A 24,152-nucleotide genomic window follows, 5' to 3' on the forward strand; every position below is an offset into this window, starting at 1 on the left:
TGCATTTTCCCCCAGAATTTATGTGAGATATAATACAAATTTCCTGCAAAAGAATTTTCTTTAAGTTGGCTCAATGTTCAGATGGAGATCTGTGACGGGTGGTCTCCCTTGAGGGTCCGTACTGGGATCAGTACTGTTTAGTATAACCGTCAGTGAAAGAGACTGTGAGATTGAGCACACCACAGCAAATTTGCAGATGACACCAAGCTAAGCGGTGTGGTTGACACGTCTGAGGGACAGGATGACATCCAGAGGGACCTGGACAAGCTCGAGATGTGGGCGCATGTGAACCTCATGAAGTTCAATAGGGCCAAGTGTAAGGCCCTGCATGATGGTCAGGGCAACCCCTGGTATCAGCACAGGCTGGGGGATGAAGGGATTGGTAGGACCTTTGCGGAGAAGGACTTAGGTGCTGGTGGATGAAAAACCGGGTGTGACCCAGCAGTGTGCACTTGCAGCCCAGAAAGCCAACCACATCCTGGGCTGCATCAAAAGAAGTGTGACCAGCAGGTCGAGGGAGGTGAGTGTCCCCCTCTACTCCACTCTCGTGGGATCCCACCTGCAGTACCGCATCTGGCTCTGGAGCCCCCAGCATAAGAAGGACATGGACCTGTTAGAGTGAGTGCAGAGCAGGGCCATGAAGATGATGAGAGCGCTGGAATACCTCTCCTACGGAGACTGGCATCACAAGGGAGTTGTTTCAATTCTATTACTGTCTCCAGGTATGTGCTTGCTCCAGCCCTTCTCAAATGAAATAGGTTCCTACTTACAGAGTTGTCACTTTTATTTAATCACTGATGGAATTCTGGAATTGAGACAGCATAAACCAGTTCATGTGCTCGCAACAGTAAGTGGAAACATTACACACGGAAAATGTGAAGTTTTGTTGCAGAACAGGTTTCTCAATGCTTTCTGATCATTTAATCTTCTGCCAAGGATTTCTGCTTTAGGTTTGAAATCTCATGAGTTGACTAGGTGTGAAAAAGTGGCCTGTGTTTGGAAAAATTTTGACATATTCTGATGGAAGATGACTTAAGGTGTCTTCTTTTTTTTTCCTGTCTTCAATGAGAGTTACTTTGCTTTCTGGAGCTTACTGTACCATGAATTCTAACACGATCTTTGGTCTTCAGACAAGGATTATTTCATCAGTTTTCTTATTTTAGTAAGCATTTATTAAGACTGTAATTTCAGAAGTTCACTTGGAGAAGTTTCTTCAAGCTGTGTCACTTGGGGGTCAAGGGAGGCGAGAAAAAGAGGAATAGTAGAAGTAGCAGTAACTAAATACTAAGTCATTAGTAATAATACTAGTAAGCTCAAGAAACTACCTCACTGTCTCGTTGCCTTTGATGCTTTCTGTTTTTATAACATTACTTTTTACATGTGTTTGTTGAAAGCTAAGCATTCATCTAAATATTCCAATTCTTATTAATTAAGGTAGTGGTTGGCAGATCACAGATTCATTGCTTTATGCTGGTTTTAACAAGCCAACGTATTCAAGCAGAATTTTTCTTCCTTGCAAATTTAGCTTTCCAAAGTCCAGATCACACCTAGCCAGTGGATGTATTACCTTTTCAATTTCAGAGCTGTGGACTTGTTCTGACAAGCACAGCATAGAAAGTCCCCGCTTCCTGGTACTCTGTGCAGATGTTTGTGTGATAAGCCATCCAAGACAAACCAATGCAAAGGTTCAAGTTTTAGAGATGGACACACACCATGTAAAGCCATGAAACTCCTGCTGAAACACAAAGGGTGGTGATGGGGTTTTACTGGCTTCTTTCTCTCCTTCAGGGAGGTACCTTCATGAGTTATGCTCTGTTGCAGAAGTCTAATATACTTCCTTTCTAAAAATGCTGGTGAAACTATCAATGCATTTAGGTGGGTGAAGGTAAGTGAATTAGATGGGTTTAGTTGCATTAAGGACATTTGATAATAAGAAAATAACTGAGAAGCTTGAATTTTTTATCATGAAACGTGAAACATGTTGTGATCTTGTGCGCTTGACTAGGACCTTTCAATGTATTTTACCAGCTTGGCTACAGCTTTTCTGTTAGTTAAATATGCAACATAGAGGTCTTTGACTATAAGCTTCGGAAAAGGTTGGTCTGAATTGTGGTGTTGTTTTCTATGTACAATTTTTTTAAACAACACATATTATTGAAGATATTTTTTTTACTATTCTCATTTTCAGTTTAAAAGTGAGGACCTGCAAGTATTCTTGTGGTATGGGAAAAGAGTATCAGGTGGAAAAGAAGTATGACAACAGATCATGCTGTCGTTTCAGCATGATACTCTTGGAGGACTAGGATAACATTTTTTACTACTGGCTTAGTTTTAAACTGGTAGCATTGCTCAATAAATTAATACTTAGACCTCATTTAAGCTCTAATTCTGGACTGAACAGATTCAGCTCTCTTATGTTTTCTCTTCGTCTGATTACCAATAAAGAGAATAAACTCCTTTGTTTCTCAGTATTGGGGAAACAGGAAAAACACACCTTCCTAGTGTTCCAGCTGCTGCTTCACAGTAACACACTAATTCTTTCATGATTGCTTAGAACACTTGGGTAAACTTTTATCATCTCCACAGCATTGTGCTATGCTGTACAAATAAAGTATGCTGTCCACCTACAGCAACCAGGACATGAACTAGTTGCAGCAGAGGGAGCTTGGTAAGCCCCCCCTCCTGCAGTCTGATAATGAACACCACTTCTTCAGTGCTCTGATGTCCTTAGTAGTGAAACAGGTTGTCAGAATAGGCTTAGGGAGTCAACATTATGAGATGATTTTAAGAACAGCCTAAGTTGTGTATGTGCAGCAGCTGAAAAGGCAACACGTGGTGTAGTCTCTCGCGATTAGAGCACTATGGCGCATGGAAACGCCTAGAGCGACTGGGCAGCAGTGTGACCCGCTGCCCCTTGCATGGGCAGCGCCCGGCTGGGTGCTGGGATGGAGGGGTGGCCCCGGCGGCTGTGCGGGAGCTCCCCGCTCCAGCCGCAGGGCTCGAGTCACGCCGCGCTCCGGCCGGGAGAGGGCAGCGCTCCCCTCCCAAAGGCGCCGTGCGCCGGTGCTCCCACCTCCCGGGGCCGGAGCGCCGTCGGGGCCGTGCAGGGCTCCCCACGGAGGTCCCGCCTTCTTCCCCCATCCCCCAAGCAAGCCCCGTCGAGCAAGCGCCGCTACTGCTGCCAGTGCGGAGGGTTGCCCCCCGCGGCTGCCTTGGTCCCCGCTGGGGACGGGCTGCCCTGGGGGCCGCTCACCAGCACGCAGCACCAGCCTCCCGCTGCGCGCGGCCACCACTGCGCCGCTTTGTTCCCTCTCCCCGCGGTCTGCCGGGGCCCGGAGGCGGTGCATCCGCGGGGCTGGGCGCGCCCCGCCGGGCTCCCTCCCGCAGGCACGGCCCTGGCGGCGGCTCGGCAGCGCCGCCTGTTCCCTGGCAGCGCGGCGAAGGCACCCGGGACGCTTCACATAGGTAAGGCGTCCGCTGCCCTCAGGGCGGAGCGGGGAGCCCGGTCCGCGGCACCTGCTGCGCCGCAGCTCCCGGCGCCGCGGGGCGGGTGAGCGCCGGTGCCGGTGCGCTGGGCTGGAGGCGGCGGGTTGCCCTCTCCCTTCTCTGGGGAGCGACGTCCAGCCCCCGGTTGCTGCTCCGGCGGCGGCCTGAACGTTGTTCTGCCGGCTGAGGCTCAGTCCGCGTACCGCGGTGCGCGGTCGGGCTCCGTTAGTGTCCTGGGAAAACGTTTTCGTGGGCTGTCAGTTGCCTTCAAACGTTGGGAGAGGGAGGACTTTTTTAATATTATTTTTTTTTAAGATACATATGTGTGTATATATATGTGTATATTCTTGTTTGTTCATTATTTTGCTGTAAGAGCCACTCGTTTTTTCAGTCCTCATCCCAAAATGGACACGGTATTTGATTTTAATCATGGTTGGTTGCCTTTTTCATCTGGAGCAAAATAAATTTTTGACTTATTTGCTTTAACTTCTTTAACAACTGAAAAATGTAAAGAAAATTACAACTTTTCTATCAGTAAAATTCTGAGAAACAACTTTTGGAGCAGCTCTTGGTAGCGTTTTGTTGGGACACTGATGTGTGTGTGCATCTTAGGATTGTGCCAATTTTCAATCTGCTCAGTGATTTTTATACAGAAAAAAAGTCTCCAAAATCCTTTGTTTTCATGGACTTACTCCTGCCTCTGTATTTGGTCCTATACAAAAATGGTGTTATTTTCATAAGTCATTATAAGGATATCACATGGATGTGATGGAAAGCTTTAACACATAATACAAGTTTTTTCTTTTGTAGAGATACTTTGCTCTCTACCACACTTCATGGAAATGGGATTTCAGGAGCCATTTGAATAAGAGGGATTTTCCACATAGGTGAAAGAAATGAACTCTATTCTGTGACCTCTTGTGTGCTGAAGAATTAACAGGACAAAATCTGGTGAAAAGCTTTGAGTACTTAAATGCTTTTCTTTTTCCAAAGGGGTATTTGAATATCGAGTGCAACAAAGTGATCGTGTAGATGCATCTTAATAATAATCTACGAGGAAACTCATCTGGCCTTCTCAGTTGACTTGTGAATTAGACATTTCTGCCAACATTTTGTTACATAATATCAGGGAGGAGTATTCCTTTTCTCGATCTGAAACTGCTGCTGTTACTCAGGAGAAGTTCCCATTGTCTCCTCTGAGAATAGTTCCTTTGTGGGGCTGTTTCAGAAGGGTATGGTGTCTGAAATGGCCCGACATTCTTTTGATCTGAATAACACGTTGAAGGAGAATTTGCACCAGGATATAGGAAGGATAGCCTATGACTAATATAGTGACTCAGAAGATCCAGTTCCAATTTTTGGCTTTGCCAGCCAAAACCCAGCTCTTTTCATGGGCAAACGTCAGTCAGTAGGCACCTGCACAGCTCTATTTCCCTTTTATAGATGATGGATATGGTAATCTCAAGCTAGGAACATACATTCTCTGTACCCTCTACAATTAAGTGTTTTAGGTTCTAAGGCACTTCCTAGAAGTGCAAGCAGAATTTGTATCACACTGCATGTGTGTGCCCAAGCATTGAAGCTACATTTCAGTCTTTCTTTGCACCAGGAATTTCTATACCTTCTGACTGGAGCACTCCTTTTTTCTCTGCTGTATTCGCTTGAATTTCTAATATATTAGCTACATCTGTGGCATCTTCTCACCCCCGTCTCAGGAATGTTTTGGGGATTTTTCTCAATGTTGTCTGCTGAAATTCTTCAAAATTAACAGAATTCTCAAAAATGTACACGTTTTCCTGCTGATTAGTTGAGCTGTGTGGGTTTTATCTTTCAGGCTTAGCATTGTTAAGACAAGCAGGTACCACTAAACTACAGTGATAATTAGAAGAGGGGTGTGAGGTGGAGTGGTGCCCAAACTGGGGAGTTATAAAAGCCATTAAAAAATTCATCATTAGAAAGCTACAATCTTGATCAAAACAGACATTAAAAAGAGTAAGGGAGGTGAGACAGGTGTCTGGAATATACCAAACAGAATTTATTTTTTTTAGTGACATTACATATACATTTGGTTTTCTTTTTGTCTTTTAGTAGTGTATAACCCATGTTTCACATTTCTTAAGGTGTCTAAAATCTAGAACGCTATTTTGTTTTTAGTTAAAATGAAAATGCTACGTTAAGAATACTAATACAGGAATGCATAAAGAATACATTTTGCCAACTTCAGGAGAAGACTTCTGTCTAAGAGGCATTTTTCTACAGTTGTTTTTGCATTTTAAAACAGTGTTTTTAAAAGGCTAAAAAATGTGACCCTTTTTTGGGGACTCTTCAAATTTTTTCCCTGCTTAGAGCACAAAATGGCTGTGGCTTTAACCAGTTAAAGAAATACGATAGCCATGAATGGGTGATGTTTTTTGGAGGAAGATTTAAGTTTCTTTTTGTCTCAAAATGTTGAAAAAAGAGCTATTTTAAGAAGTGTTTAGCTGCATTTCTTCTGTTCACTTGCTTCAGCGGCAACTAATGTGTAGTGAAGTAATCAACACTAGTGCAAGCCTCTTCATTATAAATTGAATAGGCAAGGGTTTATTTTACCTATCAGTTTGAATACTGTTAGAAGGCAGTAAATGAATGTGCTTGCAAAGCTGCTAGCTTTGCTGAGGGTTTTGGTTTGTCCCTTCCCTATCCCCAATGCTCTAGATGTTCAGGAGAGCCAAGTGTAAAAATGAAAGATCAGAAACCTTGGCTGTAAGAGCATAAAATTCTGACTTTGGGAATGCAGTATTTATAATGTGTGTGTTTTCAGCTTGCTACATTTTTCTTTTCATTTAATTCTTCCAAGGTCTCTTAATCATGTCCAGAGAAAGGATCGGCAGGTAAAAGAGTGTTCTGTACCGTGTTCAGCCTGATCTCTGTGTAATGCAGTTCCTGGTGCTTGGGAAGCTGTGTGCGAGCCTTTAGCTGTACGTATGTAGCATCACTCAGATGGCACCTCTAAATTTGAAAATACAATTTGGTTCAGTTGCCGTGCTTGTTGAGAGGAAGCAGTGGGATGAACATTATTAATGGAAACTGGCTGGTCTGTGAGCACCACCCTTGAATCTCACTGGTTTTGAAAGGTATTAAGATCTGAGAAGTATAAAACCAGTATGTACAGTAATTTGTATCTATCTTAAAGGCTGTCCTGTGGCTTGATGTAGCACCTACCTGCTACAGACTATGGCATGGTAAAATAGTAATAGAACAGCAATAATGGTGATTTGTAACACAGTGATCCAGTGGATGAGAGTGCAGTGGATCGGTTAATATGCGTCTGCTGCTAGGCTTTTACAACGCACAAGACATTTTGCTTAGACAAAGATACTAGATTTTAAAGCATCTCTAATGATGCTCTGGGGATCCCTGCTTACCTTCCAGTGGCCTCTGAGTGGACCCATCTTTGCTTTCATGTCACTCTAGCAGGTGAGAAATAAAGATTTATTGTACTGTCTTGATGGTGGTAATAAGACTGTAATTCTCAGTGTTTTATAGATGTGAGTTTCAATGTAACCATCACCAAAAAGTAATATAATTAAAGAAAGAAGAATTGAATTCCAAGGTGTCTGCAAACCATCATTGGGGGTTTATTTACGTAGCTTGACAGTTTTGACGTTCAGTCAGTTGCTTTACAATATATGAAACAGCAGTCGTGGTCTGTGGCGCAGAGGTGTGAGATTATGGTCTGAATGGAAAATAAAAGGATCAGGGTCCAAAGACCTCGTGTTTTGTTATCTTTGAACTAATACATGGAAGAGAAGTATGAAATATGTAGTTTATACCACTGCTCATACTTTGCGGTTGTTTGCAAGGCAGTGGTCTGGTGCTGCTTAATGAGCCACGGAGGCTTTCTATGGCAGCAGTGAAGCCCTGAGTTAAGTGAAGTAGTACCAGTGTTTGCTGCTTCACAGAGCAGCATCAAAGCCTATCTTCAACTTCCGTGTCTTTCTCCTACAGTTATGTGCTTTATTTACAGGGAAGAGGAGAAAGGTTGCTGTAGGATCTGGAAGTGTCCTTCTGTGTTCAGGAAAATGCTGATGATACACAGTATCAGGTGGGAGGATAGCCAAAGTCACATCGTTGGCTGAAGGGTCACCTTGTCAACCAGCAGAAATGGCTTTCTGCTGAGATTTAGATAATGCTTTCCCTTATCTAATTTCTTTGCTGTGTACAGAGTAAATAATTTGATAACTTTTTCCACTAAAATGCAGTTAAGTCATTACCTGATTTTTTTATTTTCCATTGGTTTATTTCCTTATTGTGGTCCCTCTAACATGTCTTGATTATTGGGAAACCATGCTATAAAATGCTAAAATTTCTAATGTTAAAAGAAATTGGATATGTGACAGTCACGTAATTGACAACCAGTAAAGAAAATACTGGGCGAGGAAAAGTATTGGAGGGATTATTGAAAAGTCTTTGCTGTTGATAAAACCAAAATACTTGTTGTTGTTCATATCAATAACTTGAGTTGGTCAGGAGACTGGCAATAGCATTTGTCACTAAATTTAAGGGGAGATTGTAGATTGAAAAAAAAAAGTTAAATAAAACTATTTTGAACACTTTTTTTTGCTTTTTGTATATTTACCTCTGCTTGACTGAAATCTGCAAGTCTCTCCAGTTCTGCAAGTTTCTCCAGAAATCTACTAATCTATTGCAGCACATCACAATAGATGTTTTCATTAAATTTACTGCTAAATTGGATGCTGAAAAGGGTTTTTTTTTTTGGTGTATAGATGGATCCTGCTACTGCTGAGGCTGGTGTGAGCTCAGTATTTGTGGGCAATGCCTGAAACTGGACCTGTTTGTCTGTTAGATGCCCATCCTGCTGGTTTCTGTGTCAGAGGCACAGATGTCAGAGGAAGAGATCAGGTGTTGCTGTGTGAAATGATGGGTATTCATGGGATTAGGCAGCTGAACCCTCTCCTTGCTGTGTGGAGCAGGACTGCTCCTCAGCACCTCAGGGAGGTTGTCTTTGTGGCGCCTCTTGGACACTGGGAGCTGAGCATCTCTTTGCCATACAGAGGAGGTGAGTGATAGGGTGCATGTAGTATCTCCTTCAGTCCCTTTATCTGAAATGGAGGTTTCACAAGAACTGCTCTGCAGCCAGAGATGAGTATTTCCTCCCTACATGTATCCTCTTCTTCCCACCCCTCCCAGCCACTTCCAGCATCCAAGTTGACTTACTGTAGGCCCCAGAGCCATTCATGTAAAACTTATTTCTAAACAACCAGCAATCTTGGAAGTGTGAGAAAAACAGTGCTTAGTGCTGTGTGTTGACATTCATTGGTTTTTCTGCAGGAATCAAAAAGAGTACCATTAGATACACCTTTGTATCCAGGGAACACCATTATAGGTTTTTTGTCAGGGCACTGTGTGTCAAAAGTACTGACTGTATTTCAGCATGGTTCTACTCAGTGCTGTATGGAAAACATTGATTGCATATGATAAGCTAAATCTTCAGGTTATTTATCCATATTGAACTACGTACTTACTATTTCCAAATGCACAAGCTCCCCGGGGATCCAGTGTGATACAAGCAAGGGGTTAATGGAACTGAAGTCAGGATGGATCATCTCCACAATGAGTTGTGTTTGTATTATCCAATACAGAAGCAACTTATTGTACTGGTGGTGCAATGCTAATCCCCAAAGGAAGGGCTAAATTATGCCTTCTTGCACACACTTGCAGAAGTATAAGTAGACTAGACTGGGTACCAGCCATTTGCCTTTCTCATCCTTGTGGAGGAGAAAGATGTTGAGATATGTCCCTTGAGGCTCTGGAGGTCAAGATAATCATATGACAGAAGTAACCAGAAGTAGCTGTTATTCTGTTGGTGCGGCACAATGATTTGAATGTGCTCATATTTTCTCGCAGAGGCGATGGTAGAGTTTAGTTTGAACGTCTTCCTTTAAAGAGGGAGAACTATTGCAGGTGAAAGGATTTTATACAGCAGAATAGAGCGATGGTGTAAAGCAGCTGGCTGGTATATCTATCACTGCAGCCAACCATTAAAGGATGCCCTGTATATACGCAGTCTGTGCATGGTAGTAATTGTAAGTTGGTGGCAGGTCTGGGATAGAAGTTAATGTGCTTCATCTGTTCTGTAAGGTGACACTTTGTAAAAATTCCACCTTAAAATACTCTGTGGAATTAATGTTACAGTTTCTTGATTTTTCTTGCAACCCTCTTTTCTTCTGTAGAAACAGGACTTGCTTCCCATGCTGCTGTCTTTAAGGTTGGGTTCAGGGTGCTGCTGCTGGAAACTCCAGAACTTTGTCAAAGTGAGATGCCCTAGAGTAAGCTGTGGGATGCCTCCTCTCTGTGCAGGAAATAAGAAACCCTCTCTCTGAGACTCACTGCTGACTAGGGTGGCTGGCTTAGTGTTTGCCTTGATAGCCTTTTATTACAATATGAAAAGTTTGGGATTTTCTGGCTGAACATTTGTGGCCAGTGATTTTGTAACGGCTTTTGCCACCTTTTTTAAAATTACCAGTCAAAACAAAAGAATGTAGGTAGTTACAAATGTAGATTAATTGATGGGCAGCAGGAGATGAGTATTAGCAAACTTGTGGTTTAGAAGGAGTGTATTTTGGGGTGGTAGGTGGATCATTTTTGGTTTTCATTGAAGCTGTGATTTAATTTCTGCAGTTTGTAGGCAGGTAACTTCTCAAATCCTATCTGACTCATAGCAGGCTGTACCTGTGAATTAACAAGCAATGAACTGCATGACTGTGTTGTTCTTGGAAACTGTTCAGCTGTGAAAACAAGGCCACATCTGAGCTGAGACAGCCTCCTCTTAAGACAGACTTTTTGTTGTAGTCTGTTTCAGCAAGTAGAAGACTTGTATATAGTTGTTGAGCCCACCTTGCTGTTGTAAAGATGTGGAGTTGCTTCTGGTACGCTTTTCTCACTTGACAGGAATACCGTTTTTAGAATATGAATTTTGAAGATGTAGTGAGTTTGAAATATAGTAGTAGAAATCAAAGTTGCTATGATGACCATAATTATAGTAATTCCAGTGATGACTTGTATCGGTAGCTTGCTGTTTAGGGTAGTTAAGGCAACATGCCTTGGTGATACATTCTATGAAGTTGCTAAAAAAACAGGGCTAAACACTTGGGATATTGGTGTGGAGTAAGAGTTGCTACAACTACATCTTGAGGTCATTTTTCTGCCTCTAGAGATACGAAATGCTGCAATTCCCGCTACTTCATTTGCTGCAACTGCGAAATGTCTCTGTGGCTGTGCTCAGCCTGACCTGTTTTGTTTACTGTGTCTATTGTGTGAAAAGCACACAGCATGTTAGCAAAGACCAGCCACCCCTCCTCCAGCCTTACATGAGTGTCATTACACACCACTGTTTCCTCATTCTGGGGGAATCTGGGGCAACTGCGTAGCTGATAAGCTTGATATTTCCACGACCCTCCCCCCGCCCCCCGGGCTCTAATTCTGGAAGATGTCGAATTACTTTGCAGACATGAATGAAGTATAATGATATCAATGCCTTCTGATGGGTATGTAGTAATTCCACTGGTTTATTCTGTTTCTAGATGCTGTGACAATGGAGTTGAGCTGCGCTGAAGTACCTCTTTATGTAAGTTCTACAACACTAGGCTTCTGCCCAGAGAGTTGCTTTCTTTTGGGTAATGGCTCTTTCAAAAGCAGGGTGAATGAAATCAAAACCTATTCTCTGGTTGTCTGAGACCACAGGCTGTTCAGTGTTGCTGTTTGAGGCAGGCATGTATGGGGATGATGGTTTTCAGTACTGTGGCTCAGTTCTCTGAAGTACATTTCACATTATTTCCCCTTTGTGATGATTATTTTATTCTCCTTCAGTAGTCTCAATTTCAATTTTCAAAAGCAGAGTTACATACTGCCTACGAAGAGACACCACTCACTCTCTCCCACAATTTACAGCTGTTTTTTTCCCTATAAAATTCCAAATTACCATTCTCTCCACTTCCTCAGAACAGGAAATTGTATATCGCAAAATGAGTAAGTTGAAGTTTGTACTCAAATGGATTTTTTTTCTGAAAGAGCTGAAATGATTGCTTAAAATAGGTTAACTCAGAGTTAAAAAACAGATAGTAACAGGAGAGAGGACATGCATTAGGTAAACTTAACTTACTTGGTGCCTTCAATGGGATGTGAATAGGGGGATTAAAACTTGGGCAGTCTAATAATTATTATTAATAAACCATTTGTCTTTTTTGGCTTGTTCTGCCATTGTTTGCAATGAGAATGGTAGTAGCAGGGATTATGTGAATGTTAATGTCTGGGAAGGTAGTGGGAGGGCACTGAATGTTTTCAAAAGGGTGGTAAAAGGTGAAACAAAGACAGAAACAAAACAATTACCTGCTTATTGTGATGAGGTGGGGGTGGAAATGGAGGAGTGCAAATAATTTGTACTCCAGCATACTGAAGGAACATGGGATTGCTAATGCACCAGCAGGAGTTTGCATTTTATCTGTCAGCTTGGGAGTGGGAACCCCCAGCTGGCAAAAATTAAATGCAGTATCTTTAAAGTTGGGGTGTGTATGTGTGGGTGTTTGAAGAGGAGGAAGAAGGGGAGAATGGAATTTGTGAGGTCTGTTCGTGTGGTGCAAGGTTTTAAGAAGAAAGAAAGAATAATAAAGGACATAGTGCTGATTGATAAAATTCAACATGGTTTTGACATAGGCAGCTGCATCAGGCTAATCTGATAATTTTCCCATGGTAAGATAACTGACCACTTAGAGAAGGGCAGTGCAAGAGACTTCATCCAAGTTGTTGAAAATGAAACATTTGATACTGTGTCTCACAGGAAATTCTTATGGAAGGTAAAGAAGGTGGAGATTAATATAAAGAGGTAGGGATATATGGATACTGCGAGAACAGTTACTAGGGTAGAGAGAAAGATACTGCAAGTGATACTCCTTAAGGATCATACTTAAGGCCAGTTCTGTTTAATGTTTTGATTATAACCCTAGGAGCCAGATGTATGCTTGTGGAATCTGTGTAAATTTGTGGACATCATAATATTGGAAGGTGTTGGTTAGTGCTGAGGAGAATTCAGTTATTACATGGGAATATTGAATTTTCTTACCTTTTATTTACTCCAGTTAATAAGAGCGTGGTACAAAGTTGTGCATTTTGGGACTAATATTGGTACATCTCTTACGAACTAGGGATTCATCAGAGGGAGGCAGAGAGGGCTTGGGTGTATTAGTTACTTGCAGAGTGATGGATGTGAGGATGTGGTTTTAGTTGGGAATATTCAACTTAAGCTTTGCGCAAGCAAAACCCTGTACTGGACCTGAGCTTTGGTAACTTGATAGTTGTGGTCCGCAGCCTTTCACCACCACAGGTGAGTAAATCCCAGAGGGGTCTCGTAACTTGCTAGAAACCCGATGAGAGTGATATGGATTGCCGTTAGGCAGTCACCAACTTGTTTTCTTGAGGGGGGAACAGGTGGAGGTGGTGTTTTTCTTCAGGGTCTTCAGTGTCCTACTAAACCTATGGGTAGTGGCGAAACATGGGCTTCCAGAGAGTTGCAGCTGAATGAGTTTCCCATAAACTGGGCTGTAGTAATTTTTTAACAGCCTCCTAAATACTGTGCAAGTGAGTGTGTATATGTGGGAATGAGGGTATGTAAGACTTTCAGGGCTTCCAAAAGGAATGAGAAGGGGCTATGTGAACACCCTGAGGTGACTGAGAAAGATTCAGGCTTGTCTCTCAACGCCCATCTGAAACTTGTAGTTGTTCTGCTGAGTTAGTGTCTGAAAGAGTTGCAGCTTTACAGTGTTGTCCCTCACAATATTGCTCATAATCTGAATACTTCTCAGTGCATCTGTGAAGATCAAAGAGGTCTGTCCATCTGTCCATCTTGAAAAAGTCCTTGAGTGAAGGCATTTCTTTTCTCTTAGTTAGGTCCAATTACTTAATCAGTTCTGGAACTCTTCCAACTGCTCCTGCTTTATTTGCATGACTTTGCTGGAGAACACAATCAAATCAGCATTTATATTACATGCGAAAGTCCTTTCTTTGTGCAGTTCCTTAAACAGTTTCCAATAAGCAGTTCTCTGGCTAGCTGAGCTTGTCTAAAATCTCTTGATTGTTCATGCGTAAGCAGGGATAGAGAAAGCATCTCTTGGGAAGACTGAGGGAACATGACGAATATTTGCACTGCAGTGAATTAGGGTATTTCTCTGATGTATTCCTGACCCTTTTAAAGGGCACAGTGGAACTGTAGAATGCCATGTCATGGCAATTGCATACTGTTCCCATGCAACTTTAAAAATGTCAGTATACGGTTATAACATTATTTCCCATGGGAAAAGTGGAAGTGGTCAAAAGATAGGAAGTAATCTGTTCTTTGCAGCCTCTATGAAAGCGTAGACTTCTGTTCTTTGAGAGATCTGTATGCTGGGTCCAAAATTAGAATGCTTTTCAAACTGTATTTAAACATGGTTAGCATCTATATCAAGTGGATTTTACACTTTTTATTCCGAGAATATCTGTTTCAGAGGCTTGTCCTTCGTGTCAGATTATCTGAGAATAACTGCAGTTCTGTGTTTTTAATATACATTTTAAAGATCAAATGTACTTTGCAAGGTACTTTGTTGGCTTGCTGTATGTAAGCAGTTGTTACTCAGCCGGAAGATGCATCCGTACAGTGTTGTGACTTCAAACTGCTACGCTTTGTCAGTACTGAATTTCTTTGCATAAGTATGCATAACCTGGTTGGCCGAGTGATGGCTGTTACTTTTTGTTGTGTAAGAGGGAATGCATTCAGAAAGCTCAAGGACCTTTCTAGGTAATATAATTTTTGTGAAATACAATTTAAAGATACTCTATGAAATTACTCCATTTCAGAAATGCATTATTTTGATACATTTCTCTTTATATGTAATTTTTTGTGGCACAATACATTAAAATGTAATCACAAAACACATAAATGTCATGGTTTAAAAAATAAATGTTAATGAAACAGAAAATTAAATATTTGAAGCACATCCTTTTCCGTTAATTTGAGGAGTCTGTTTCTGGCTTCTAGACAGTAAAATGCTATTAACCACATCATAAAATTTTTCCTTGTAAGCCAGTGTAATTTTCAGGATTGACTAGCCAAGGATAAACTGAAACATCATAAATGTCTCTTCTTTCACTGCTAGCAATACATTGTTTAAGTAAATAGAACTTGAATTTAAATAGCTTTTTCCCTCCTAAATTATGCTTTTTGAACTGTAATTAGAACAGCAAACGGAGTCTTTTAATTTCATAGTGTACTAAACACACTATATGGAATAAGACCATGCTGTCTTCAGGCAATCACTGGTTTCATTGTAGGCAGAAAAAAGACCATCTGTGAAAAATAAAAAGCAAAATACTTGATGAAGCACTTTTCAGATGTTAAAAAAAATATGTATGGAAGTTGTTCCCTCTGTTGGAAGCAGTTTCCAGTATGGAAAAGCAAATATCTTTAATGGAAAATCCTTCCTCCTTATTTAATGGTAGGTAACTGGTTTTTGTTCGTTTGTTTGTGGGTTTTTTTTGTTTGTTTGTTTTAAAGTAATGTTATTGATGATCAACATTGACATTGGCAAAGAACTGTCTTGCTGCTATGGGGCAAATATACCGTGGGAGTAGTCAACTCTCAAGAGCAGAAAATAAGTGATTTCAGAAGTTTGTAAATTATTCCCTGCTGAGCGCGGATGGTTGTTTCCCGTGGGAAATAAAGGGATGCTGAGCCACATAGGATATCCACAGCAGTTCCGTGCAGACATCAGAGGGCCCTCGTGTCCAAAGGAGATGATGCTGGAGGTTATATGTGGATTCTGTCTTTTTAAAGGAATATTTGGATGCTAATTCTCTGGGAAGAGGCAGAAACATGGACTCTCAGCTTCAAGACTCAAGATCTCCTGGAAAATAAAACTTCCACTTTGTTCTATACTGTATATCGCTTACTCTTCTCAAAATGCACTTTCCTAAGGTTTCCCATGCTCCTGCCTACAACCACTGGAGTTGGCTGAAAGTGCTCGAGGTCAAAGCTTAATTAACTTCTCTGTTTTTCTGCTACACCAAGTCTCTCCCTCTGAAGTGTCTCTGCTGGTTTGTTCTTGTTTGGGGTTTGGTTTTGTTTCTTGAACCTGTTAAAGATTCTTTGGTGAAGTGTAGGTGCCAAGAAGGAAAGGGTGCTTACATATTCACTGTTTAATGCCAACGTATTGAAGTATTCCTACAGACAGTGAGGATTCAGCAGGTTTTCCTGTGAGTGGGTCAGGGAGGGCTGCGAGTAGGATGTAGTATCGGGTTGCTCGCAGCCATAGAGCATCCAAATACCTGGAGACTCCTCTGTTTTGAATAAAATGGGCAGTGGTCTTTGCCTGGGCTGAGTCTGCAGAGTGCCAAGCATGCTAAGTTTTCTAGGGTTTCTCTTTTCCCAGTTATTTTCTGTCCAGCATGTTTCCTCTTAATGGTCTTTATGGAGTTTGCTTGGTCATGCCAGTTCTTTGCTTGACTAGCTATTTGTTTTTGTTGGTGATTTGATCCAGGTGATGTGATATCGGCTTAATGCTCTCTAGTTTAGGAGCTTATGTTTTCTATCACTGTAATAATGTGAGTGCCTGGTGACCTCTGTGGTGCACTGTTCTTCAATGCTCGTTTGTAGTTAGATGTTTAACTTCATTTTCAAAGAACGGCTGAGGTGGTGTAAGTGCACTAACATACCTAAAATGTAAGAAAGGTGTAGTGCGCTCCAGTTCAGATTTCTCAGATCCTATCCTAGCATGGTGGGATGGGGCAGTATCCTTCCTCTGTAAGCTGTTTAGAAGTTAAAAGATGTCTGTATGAAGAACACTTTTGTGTGAAGTAGTTTGCTTTGTTTTGATGGTAAGTGGTCTTCTTAGTGGTGGTAAGTTAGCTACTTCTAATGCAGCTTGGTCATGGCACATCCCATCAGGAGAGGTGCATCCCACCTCATTTACAGTTCCAAAGAAAGGGGTGTGGCCACATTAGGTGAAGAGAGAGAGAGGGAGGTGCATCAAGCCTGCATTCACAGCCATCTCCCCTCCAAGAATAAGCGGGAGCCAGAGGAACCATGTCTTGATGTTCATCCCCTTGTCCTGCAGTGAAGTGGGACCTAGGCCAAGGACTGTTTCCGTGAGGGTTTGGAGCATTTGAGGCAGTGTGTCCTGAAGTCATATGCTAGTTCATATTATTATGCAGGTGCAAACCTGGGCCCTATTCACACCAACATTTCCTTTCACCATTGCACTGATGGAGCTCAGCCTCTGGAGCAGCAGAGGAGGAGGAGGAGTGAGGTCAGCTTCATGCTGTGGCTGGCCTTTCAGGCGGACTTGCTCAGAGCAAGCTGAGATGACAGTGTAGTTTCCCTGCTGCCTCCACAGTAACTGCAGGCCCAAGAGGTTGACTCTCTAAAGATAAAGTAGGAGTGGAAACTGGGAATTAAATGCTGGTGTGCACCAAAGTCTGGCAGGCTTTTTTAGCACATGTAATATACCTGTAACTTATCCCTACAAAAGTATGTTTGTATTACAACCTCAGTTAATTATCCCTTGGATCCATGCTGGTTTATTTCCTTATGTCATTAAGGAACGTTTTTGGAGTTCTTTTGATCTTTTGTTACTTTCTCAAAGGATATATCCTCCCTCCAGGAGCTTTTGGTCAAACACTGGGGCTTCAGCCAGGTTCATTAGCATCTTCCTCTTAATCTGCAGTCTTGTGATTCCTCAAGGATGAGCTGGCATAATTCTCTCGGACCCAACTGAGAACACGACTGCTTATTTACAGGTACCTTGGCTGAGGAAGGTACCTGAGTAAGGAACCGAGAGAAGAAAGTGAAATAAGGGATGTATTTCATACCCAAGGGGTGAGACAAAACCAGCAAATTCCTGGACTGATCTTAAGGTTCTTCAAATCAAGGCCTGCTGCAGTGATGGATAGCTTAATTACCTGGATTTCTGTAGGTGAGAAACATGGTGTAACAGAATTAATTTAAACATAATTTAGGTGACAAATAAGCTCATTTTGTTATTCAACAAGAAAAGACATAAGCTAGTAGGCACTGGCCAAGGAATGAAGCAAGGGAGCTCCGTCCAGCCACCTGCCAGGGCCTTCCTGACTTGCCCCATTGCTGGCTTTCATGTTCCCCTGTTGAGTTAGCCCTGGTACTGTTGTACCATCTGTGCACTCAATAGCAGTGGCATGGAAGGGGAAAAATAATTGGAGTTTCTTAATGGACATTTGCATAAACTATTTCCAGGCGAGTTCCAGGATATGCATGGCTGCCCTGCAGCAGAGGAAATTAAACGACAAAAGTTTCAGATCAGGATTTAAGAACCTGTTGAAAAGATCAGAAGGCAAAGGGTGGTAGAAAGTTCAATTTGAAAAGAGGATTTTAATGCATATCCAGGGATTGGGTTAATTTGGTACTCTGTCAGCAACTTCTAGTTGCCTGGGCTGTTTTTACCTCAAAGGTGAGAGTTTTCCGAAGTGCTCTGTGTTGGTTGATGTTGCTCCAGCTGAAGGCAATGGTGAAGTGCACTCTGAAATTCACATAATCCTGAATGCTTCTGAAATTTTCAATTCTGCACTGGGACTCATGCAACAAGTGATTAAATAAACAAGGTTTTATTTGTACTCTAGCAGCATGTCCAGGAATAATTTAAGCACATCTGCTAGAAAATGGTCCAGAGGCACAGGGACTCTAAAAACACTTGGCGAGACAGTTAAAAAGTTGTGAATCATCTTGTTTGGCAGGAAGAAATTCCAAATTTCCTTTCTAAAGTACGTTAATTTGTGTGCCTAGTTAGAGCTAGAGGGACAAATGAGCTGTAATTTTTACCTTCTTCAGAAATGCATGGTTTTCATGTGCATGAGAATTGGGAAACAGAATTAACAGAAATAATTCAACAATGTTATTGTTTTTTTCCAAATGACTGAAGTTCAAACTGATACATGACTTCAGCATGCTTTTGCATGATATGTGTAGGAAGAGGCAGTGGGACTTACATATTGATCTGGAAGTGAGCAGCTGATCGTCTACCTTGCCAAGCTGTGTACCTTCCCAGTTCCTCCATGCTGAAGAGCTGAGAAGAAGAGTTGAGGTGGGAAGAGGGGTGGAAAGGGATAGAGTTTTCCATGGTGGGATACCGTGTTTGGATCTTTTGCTCCTGCTATGTGTTCAGTCTTTGCTAGCCAGCACTTTGTGGAAAGAGCCAGTTTTTAGCCCATCTTGCCCATCCTCTGCTTTCATGTTCTTTGGTGTAGAGGTACAGTTGGCCATATTGCAGACCAGTCTGTGTGTTCAACCAGGCTGAAACCACTGTCTTGGTTAGTGATTTCAAAACACAAAAGAGAAATCTGATTTAAAATATAAATGCGTGTTGTGTTTCCAGCATGCATTTGCTAAGGCATGGAGCTGTGCTTTCTGGCCTGACCCAGTGCTGGCTGGAGTCAGCTCCCACAGTTGACCCTTGTGGGAGCCTGGTCAGGTCCATTATGGGTGGCTTGCATGGGGGCACGTGGAACAGTGTTCACGGGCTGCCACAACGAGACTGAGGAAATAAATGTGAAAGAATGGGATCTATTTTAAAAGATATGAGGAAAAAGAATGGGTACTTCAAAGCACGTCCATCAGCAGTTGGATCATTTTTTGCTCCCATGGTGTATTATTTTTCCTCTATTTTTTGTTTCCTTGTTCAGTCCTTAGATTGGGATTTTCCTCAGCAGGGACTTTGTACTTACATGTATTTATGTAGTGTCTGCAACAGTAGAGCCCTGATGTCACACAGAACATGAGAATATTATGTTATCTGATTTACATACTGTAAATCAAGTAAACTGAAAGAGGTAACTCCTTTTTTTTTTTTAGTTAACAGTTACATGTTGGAATGGATGCACATTTTCTATTAATATGCCTTACTAAAGAAATTCTCTGACCTGTGCATCTGAACAGCTCATTCCCAAGCTTCTTAATTCCTCTCTATGATTTTGTGCACAAACATTAATTGTGTTGCCATTGACAGCAAACCACTGAATGATATTTTTTATGACAGACCAGCAATAATGTTAATGCATGTTTTGGCACTGTGTAATACTTGCAAAGATTTTTTATTTTTTTTTTTATTCTTCCCTTTTACTGCCTCCTGCCCCTCCCACCTTTTTTTTCTGATAAAGGTGTCAGGCTTTTTTTATTTCTATCTAGCAGTTCCAGAATTAGAAGATTCTTCACAAATATTGGTTTCTTTGGTATACGGGAGACTGAAAATGTTTCTTCACCTTACCCGTTGTCACAGTTTGATGATACACTAAACACAGCTTTAAAACTGCTGGTGACAAGTTAAATAAAATAGTGGCCGTGTGGTGCAAAGTACTGATCTGCTATAAACTTGATCTCAGGTTCAGATTGTTTAAAAACATTTGTAGAGTATATCTGCGCCAGCAGCCAGATCAGGTACTGTCTCTTTTCCTGCAGCAGGCATAAAAAACACAGAGCTAGCTTAAGCTTCTGATTGTGTGCTCTCACTAATACAACAAAAATCAAATTGAGAGCCCAGATCTGGCGTGGGTCAGGTTAGTGCTGCTGGATGTTACTTGTAGTGATGTGTAAATGGTCTTGCTGCCAGCTGTACATTTAAGTGAGAGATCAGTACTGCCAGCCTGTGCGGAGGAAGAAGTTAATGGATGCTTTAATTCTGTTAATCTTCATGATTTGCAGAGTCACTGGGGGGTTTCTTGCTCTTGGCTGAGTTCTGGCAGCCACCTACTTGTGATCATATAAAGGGTCTGAGCTTCTGCACTTGGCAGTAGAATACCTTTTTGAAATGGCTGATTATTCATTATACTGTGTTTATGTGCCTTTTGATTTTCCATTATAAATTAATCCCTACAGCACCCTAGTTGTTCCTTTGCCCTGCCATCACCCTGTATACCAGTACAGCACTGCAGCATGAAAACTACATGACACGTGCATCACAGCATTATGCTTTTTTCAACTGCCTGTTTGTGGCCTAAGATTGTGCCAGGCTTCCCTTGCAACCTTGGTGACCGTAAGCTCCTGCTGTGTTTGTGCTTGACATCTCTTCAAGGATGGTGCTTTGACAGAAGCTAAACAAAAAGCAGAAGGCTGAGTAAGGGGGTGCAATAGGGGAAACAGGACTGAGGAGGGTAGTTTTTTGTGATAAGATGATGCTATAGAATATAAGGACCTGGGAGCTGCATCTAGGTATATTGCGTGTGCACAGAATGAAATGTATCAATGTGCACAGAAAGAAACATCTAATACATGTTTCTTTTTAAAGTGAGTAACATTAGAGTCAACTTAGCAGTGCAGAGCAGCATGAAGAGTTGCAGACATATGTATGTCATTGCCTGGGTTTCTTCTTAGAGGAATTGTATTTTGGTTTGCATTAAGTAAGCAGTATTTTAGATGCCTGATTTTTTTTTTTTTTTAAATTCTATTGGATTCTAATTCTTTTTTCTAAGGCCAAATCTTGCAGTTCTCAACAAGAAATTTATTCTTCTGCTTGTGTCTATGAAGAGAGTGAGCTTTTGTTGCGGCTTGTGAGGAGGTAGAAGGTGTAGCTTTGAGTAATGCAATTTCAAAAAGTCCAATGTACTTCAGTTTGTCACCAAGGGAGGAGTATTATAATGAGCTTAACTGAGAACCTACAAGGTTTAAGGCTGATCTATAGAACCCAACGAGATAAAATACAGCCCATATCTCTCCTCCTCTCCAAAACAAATAAAAAAAGTAATCCAACTGAGAAGTCATTAACAGGTTAGAGCTCAACTTGTGCATGAAAGCAGCTGTACAGAAATGGAGGCTGCGGTGAATTACTTAGTGTGGCCTTCTCTGGCACATTGCTGTCCATTCATCTCACCCAGCTATTGTATGATCAGGGCCATAGACTTGTTAAGCCCTAAAAAACCCCAAAGTATGTACCAGCTGTGGAAGGTGGGAGAGGCCAGGCAGGGAATTCTTTGGGTGGGAAGAAATTCCCAGTGCTGTGTGTTAGGTAATTGAGTGAGGGGTGCTTTCAGAACAGGGTGGGCAAAACCTCTTTGAGGAATAACTTGACAGTTTTGATTCTCCCATGGGGCATGGTGGTCAGCTAGTTGAGTCCTTAGGATCTCTTCCGTCCTTCTTGTTCTTTCTTGCCTTGAGTCTACTTTTGTCATCTGTTTGAATGTAACAGAATGCTTTATTTTTTCCCAGTTTATTTGGGCTGTTTAGCAGACAAAAAGGTAATAGCTTCTACCAACACTTACTTTTCCTTCTAAAAGACATCGCATCTAAACCAAAGTGATGAATTTGCTGATATTTCATATCAAAAGAGGGACCTTGCTAGAAGCATCCTTCAGGTTATATTCTGGGATGCAAGTGTCACTCGACCCTTTTTTCAGAGAGCTACCTCAGCTACTAAGTTGTTTGGCTTCCCTTGTCCTGTCTTGCTTTAAGTGAATGCAGGGGAGATACTTCTTACTTGTGCCCGAAGGTGTCTGCAAATACTTCCTCTGTATTTCTCACAAATGTGCCTCACACTGAGGAAGTACCTACAAATACTTGGCACGTAAAGCTGATGTTATTTGGAGTATATGCCATGGCATATTTCCTGTGTGCAGGCACTGTCTTGTGCACGGGCATGGAGGCTGAAGGGTGGCGTTTCACCTGGTGAGAATGAGTGAGGTTCTCGGGGTGCTGGTGGAGTTTTGCAGTGTAAGTCAGCAGAGGACTGGCTCTTCTCGAAGCAGCCATATGTGCATATTTATTTTTTTATAAAAATCTAAGTGTAGGCTTTTGGGCAATGTGTAATACTAAGTATGACCGTCGCATCACATACCTTCTCTGTATGTGGAATTATGCTTTTTCTGTTACTGTGGATAGAAAAGAAATTAATTACACTCAGTTGCTTCTTCTCTTAAATCATTCAATTGAGGAAAAAACCCCCCATTTTTTAAAATAGCTGTACAGTTAGTTAATGCTTATAGAGAAATGTTTAGCTTTTATTTCCTATTTTGTTTTTCAGTTTGTTACTCCTTTCCTTTCCTGGGTATAATTGCTGTTTCATTGTGTGTTTAGCCTTGAATTCCACTGCATTCCATTCAAATAGGGCACATGCTTTCTCAAACAAGTCCTTGACAATGTTTACTGCAATCTGTTGACAACAACTGTCTGGTGGATGTTACAAAAATACACTCAACATTAGGTGTGTGTATAACTTCGTCCTTATTAATAATAAGAGTATGGTTGTTTTGTGTTTATTTACAATTTCCCTACTGCTTTTTTAGCGGTTTTTGTGTAGGATTGTTCGTAGTTGCAGTTGTCCGTAAGTTGCAGCAAAGGTATTTAAAACTGTATGGCTGCTCAAGGAAAACACTTGCCACTATTATTGTCTAAGCACAAGTAAAATATATTTAAACTATTTGCCTTAAAATACAAAGATTTTCTGAAGTTAATCTTTTTGAACAGTGATGAAGTATTTATGTTAAATTGTAGTAGCTACTGGCAGCTTACCTAGAGAAAGAATCCCAATTATTGTTAGCAATACCAGGGGGGCTTGCATTTACTTTGAGATTTTGAGACTTGTATTTTGGGAACAAAGAAACCATTCTTTTTTGCCCCTGCACATAGATATTAGAGCATGTAATTACGAATGTGGTGTCTCTTTGTAATAGTGTATTTACAGATAATATCCTTGAAAATGCTGGATAAAACATTATTTCTCAAGCTATTGTTTTGCTTATATTGTTTGATAAAGACCTCTTTAGCCTACTTTAGAATGTATTATTTTTATGGTAAAAGGCTGTTGGGAAAACAGATTTATCCAGGCAGTGTATGCAAGTATAGAGACAAGCTCTTGAAGTTTTTAGTGTTAGCCAGGGTGATGGCCTAGATCTGGAAGTCCACTACACGTCCTTTTGCACTGCACTTGTTTTGTTGGGGGAGGTAGCTGATGAAGGTGGTGTTATCTAAATGAATTCAAAGTGGAAGAAGCTTGCTTCAGGTTGAAGTTATTTATTAGTGCGTGGGTGACTTGCAGCAGAGTATGGATCAGGCACACTGGAAGTGCCAGTTGCCCCATCATCCTTTCCTGCTGGCCTGGATACCACTGTGCCTCAGCCAGGAGGGTTTGCCACCTCCTTTCCCCTCTTCTCCTCACAGGCAGCCTGTCCCAGCCCCTTGCTGGGGTGCAGAAAAATGTCAGAGCACAGCTGGCGGTGGAAACTCTTCTCCTAAGGCTTTGGGGAGTCTGGTCTTTGCTGCTGTCTACCTGGGGTGTGGAGCTCGCGGGACCCTGCTGCTATGTGCCCAACCTGGCCAGCTCTCAAATGTCCTAGAGAAATGAAAGGAAAACCCGTTTTGTTGCATTGAGAGAGTGCATAGACCTATAAATCCTGCTAAAAACACAAACCTTCCTAATCTCCTCCTTGGCGTTGGTGCCAGGGTAGTGCTTTCACTCGTATGAGGTATGCTTTCTTTTATGGATCCCATTAAAAAGAGAGATCAAAGCTGCCAAGCACTTGATTAGCCACAAGTTTAATACATTTAGAGTTGAGTTGGTGTCTCTTAATGCTGCCATAGCTGCAGCCTTGTCTCCCTCATTTCTCCTGCATGCCTTTTTTATTCA

The 24,152-nt window shown here is 41.7% G+C and overlaps 1 protein-coding gene across 18 annotated transcripts in view; it reads left to right on the forward strand.

The window, feature by feature from the left end:
* The first annotated feature begins 3,149 nt into the window (after window positions 1–3,149).
* ARHGEF28 (Rho guanine nucleotide exchange factor 28) overlaps window positions 3,150–24,152 on the forward strand; it is a 122,337-nt gene continuing 101,334 nt past the window's right edge. For 11 of the 18 annotated variants that reach the window (XM_030511919.1, XM_030511920.1, XM_030511901.1 and 8 more), the window contains exons 1-2: window positions 3,150–3,465; window positions 11,070–11,113. Coding sequence is in view for 10 of the 18 variants with exons in the window: in XM_030511901.1 (XP_030367761.1) it covers window positions 11,081–11,113 (33 nt within the window). In the remaining 8 variants the exon portion in view is untranslated. Of the gene's footprint in view, window positions 3,466–11,069; window positions 11,114–24,152 lie in introns of those variants that run through there. The other 7 variants (XM_030511907.1, XM_030511910.1, XM_030511911.1 and 4 more) reach the window with 4 other exon arrangements.

Source organism: Strigops habroptila, chromosome Z, assembly GCF_004027225.2.
Source record: "Strigops habroptila isolate Jane chromosome Z, bStrHab1.2.pri, whole genome shotgun sequence".
NCBI lineage: Eukaryota > Metazoa > Chordata > Aves > Psittaciformes > Psittacidae > Strigops > Strigops habroptila.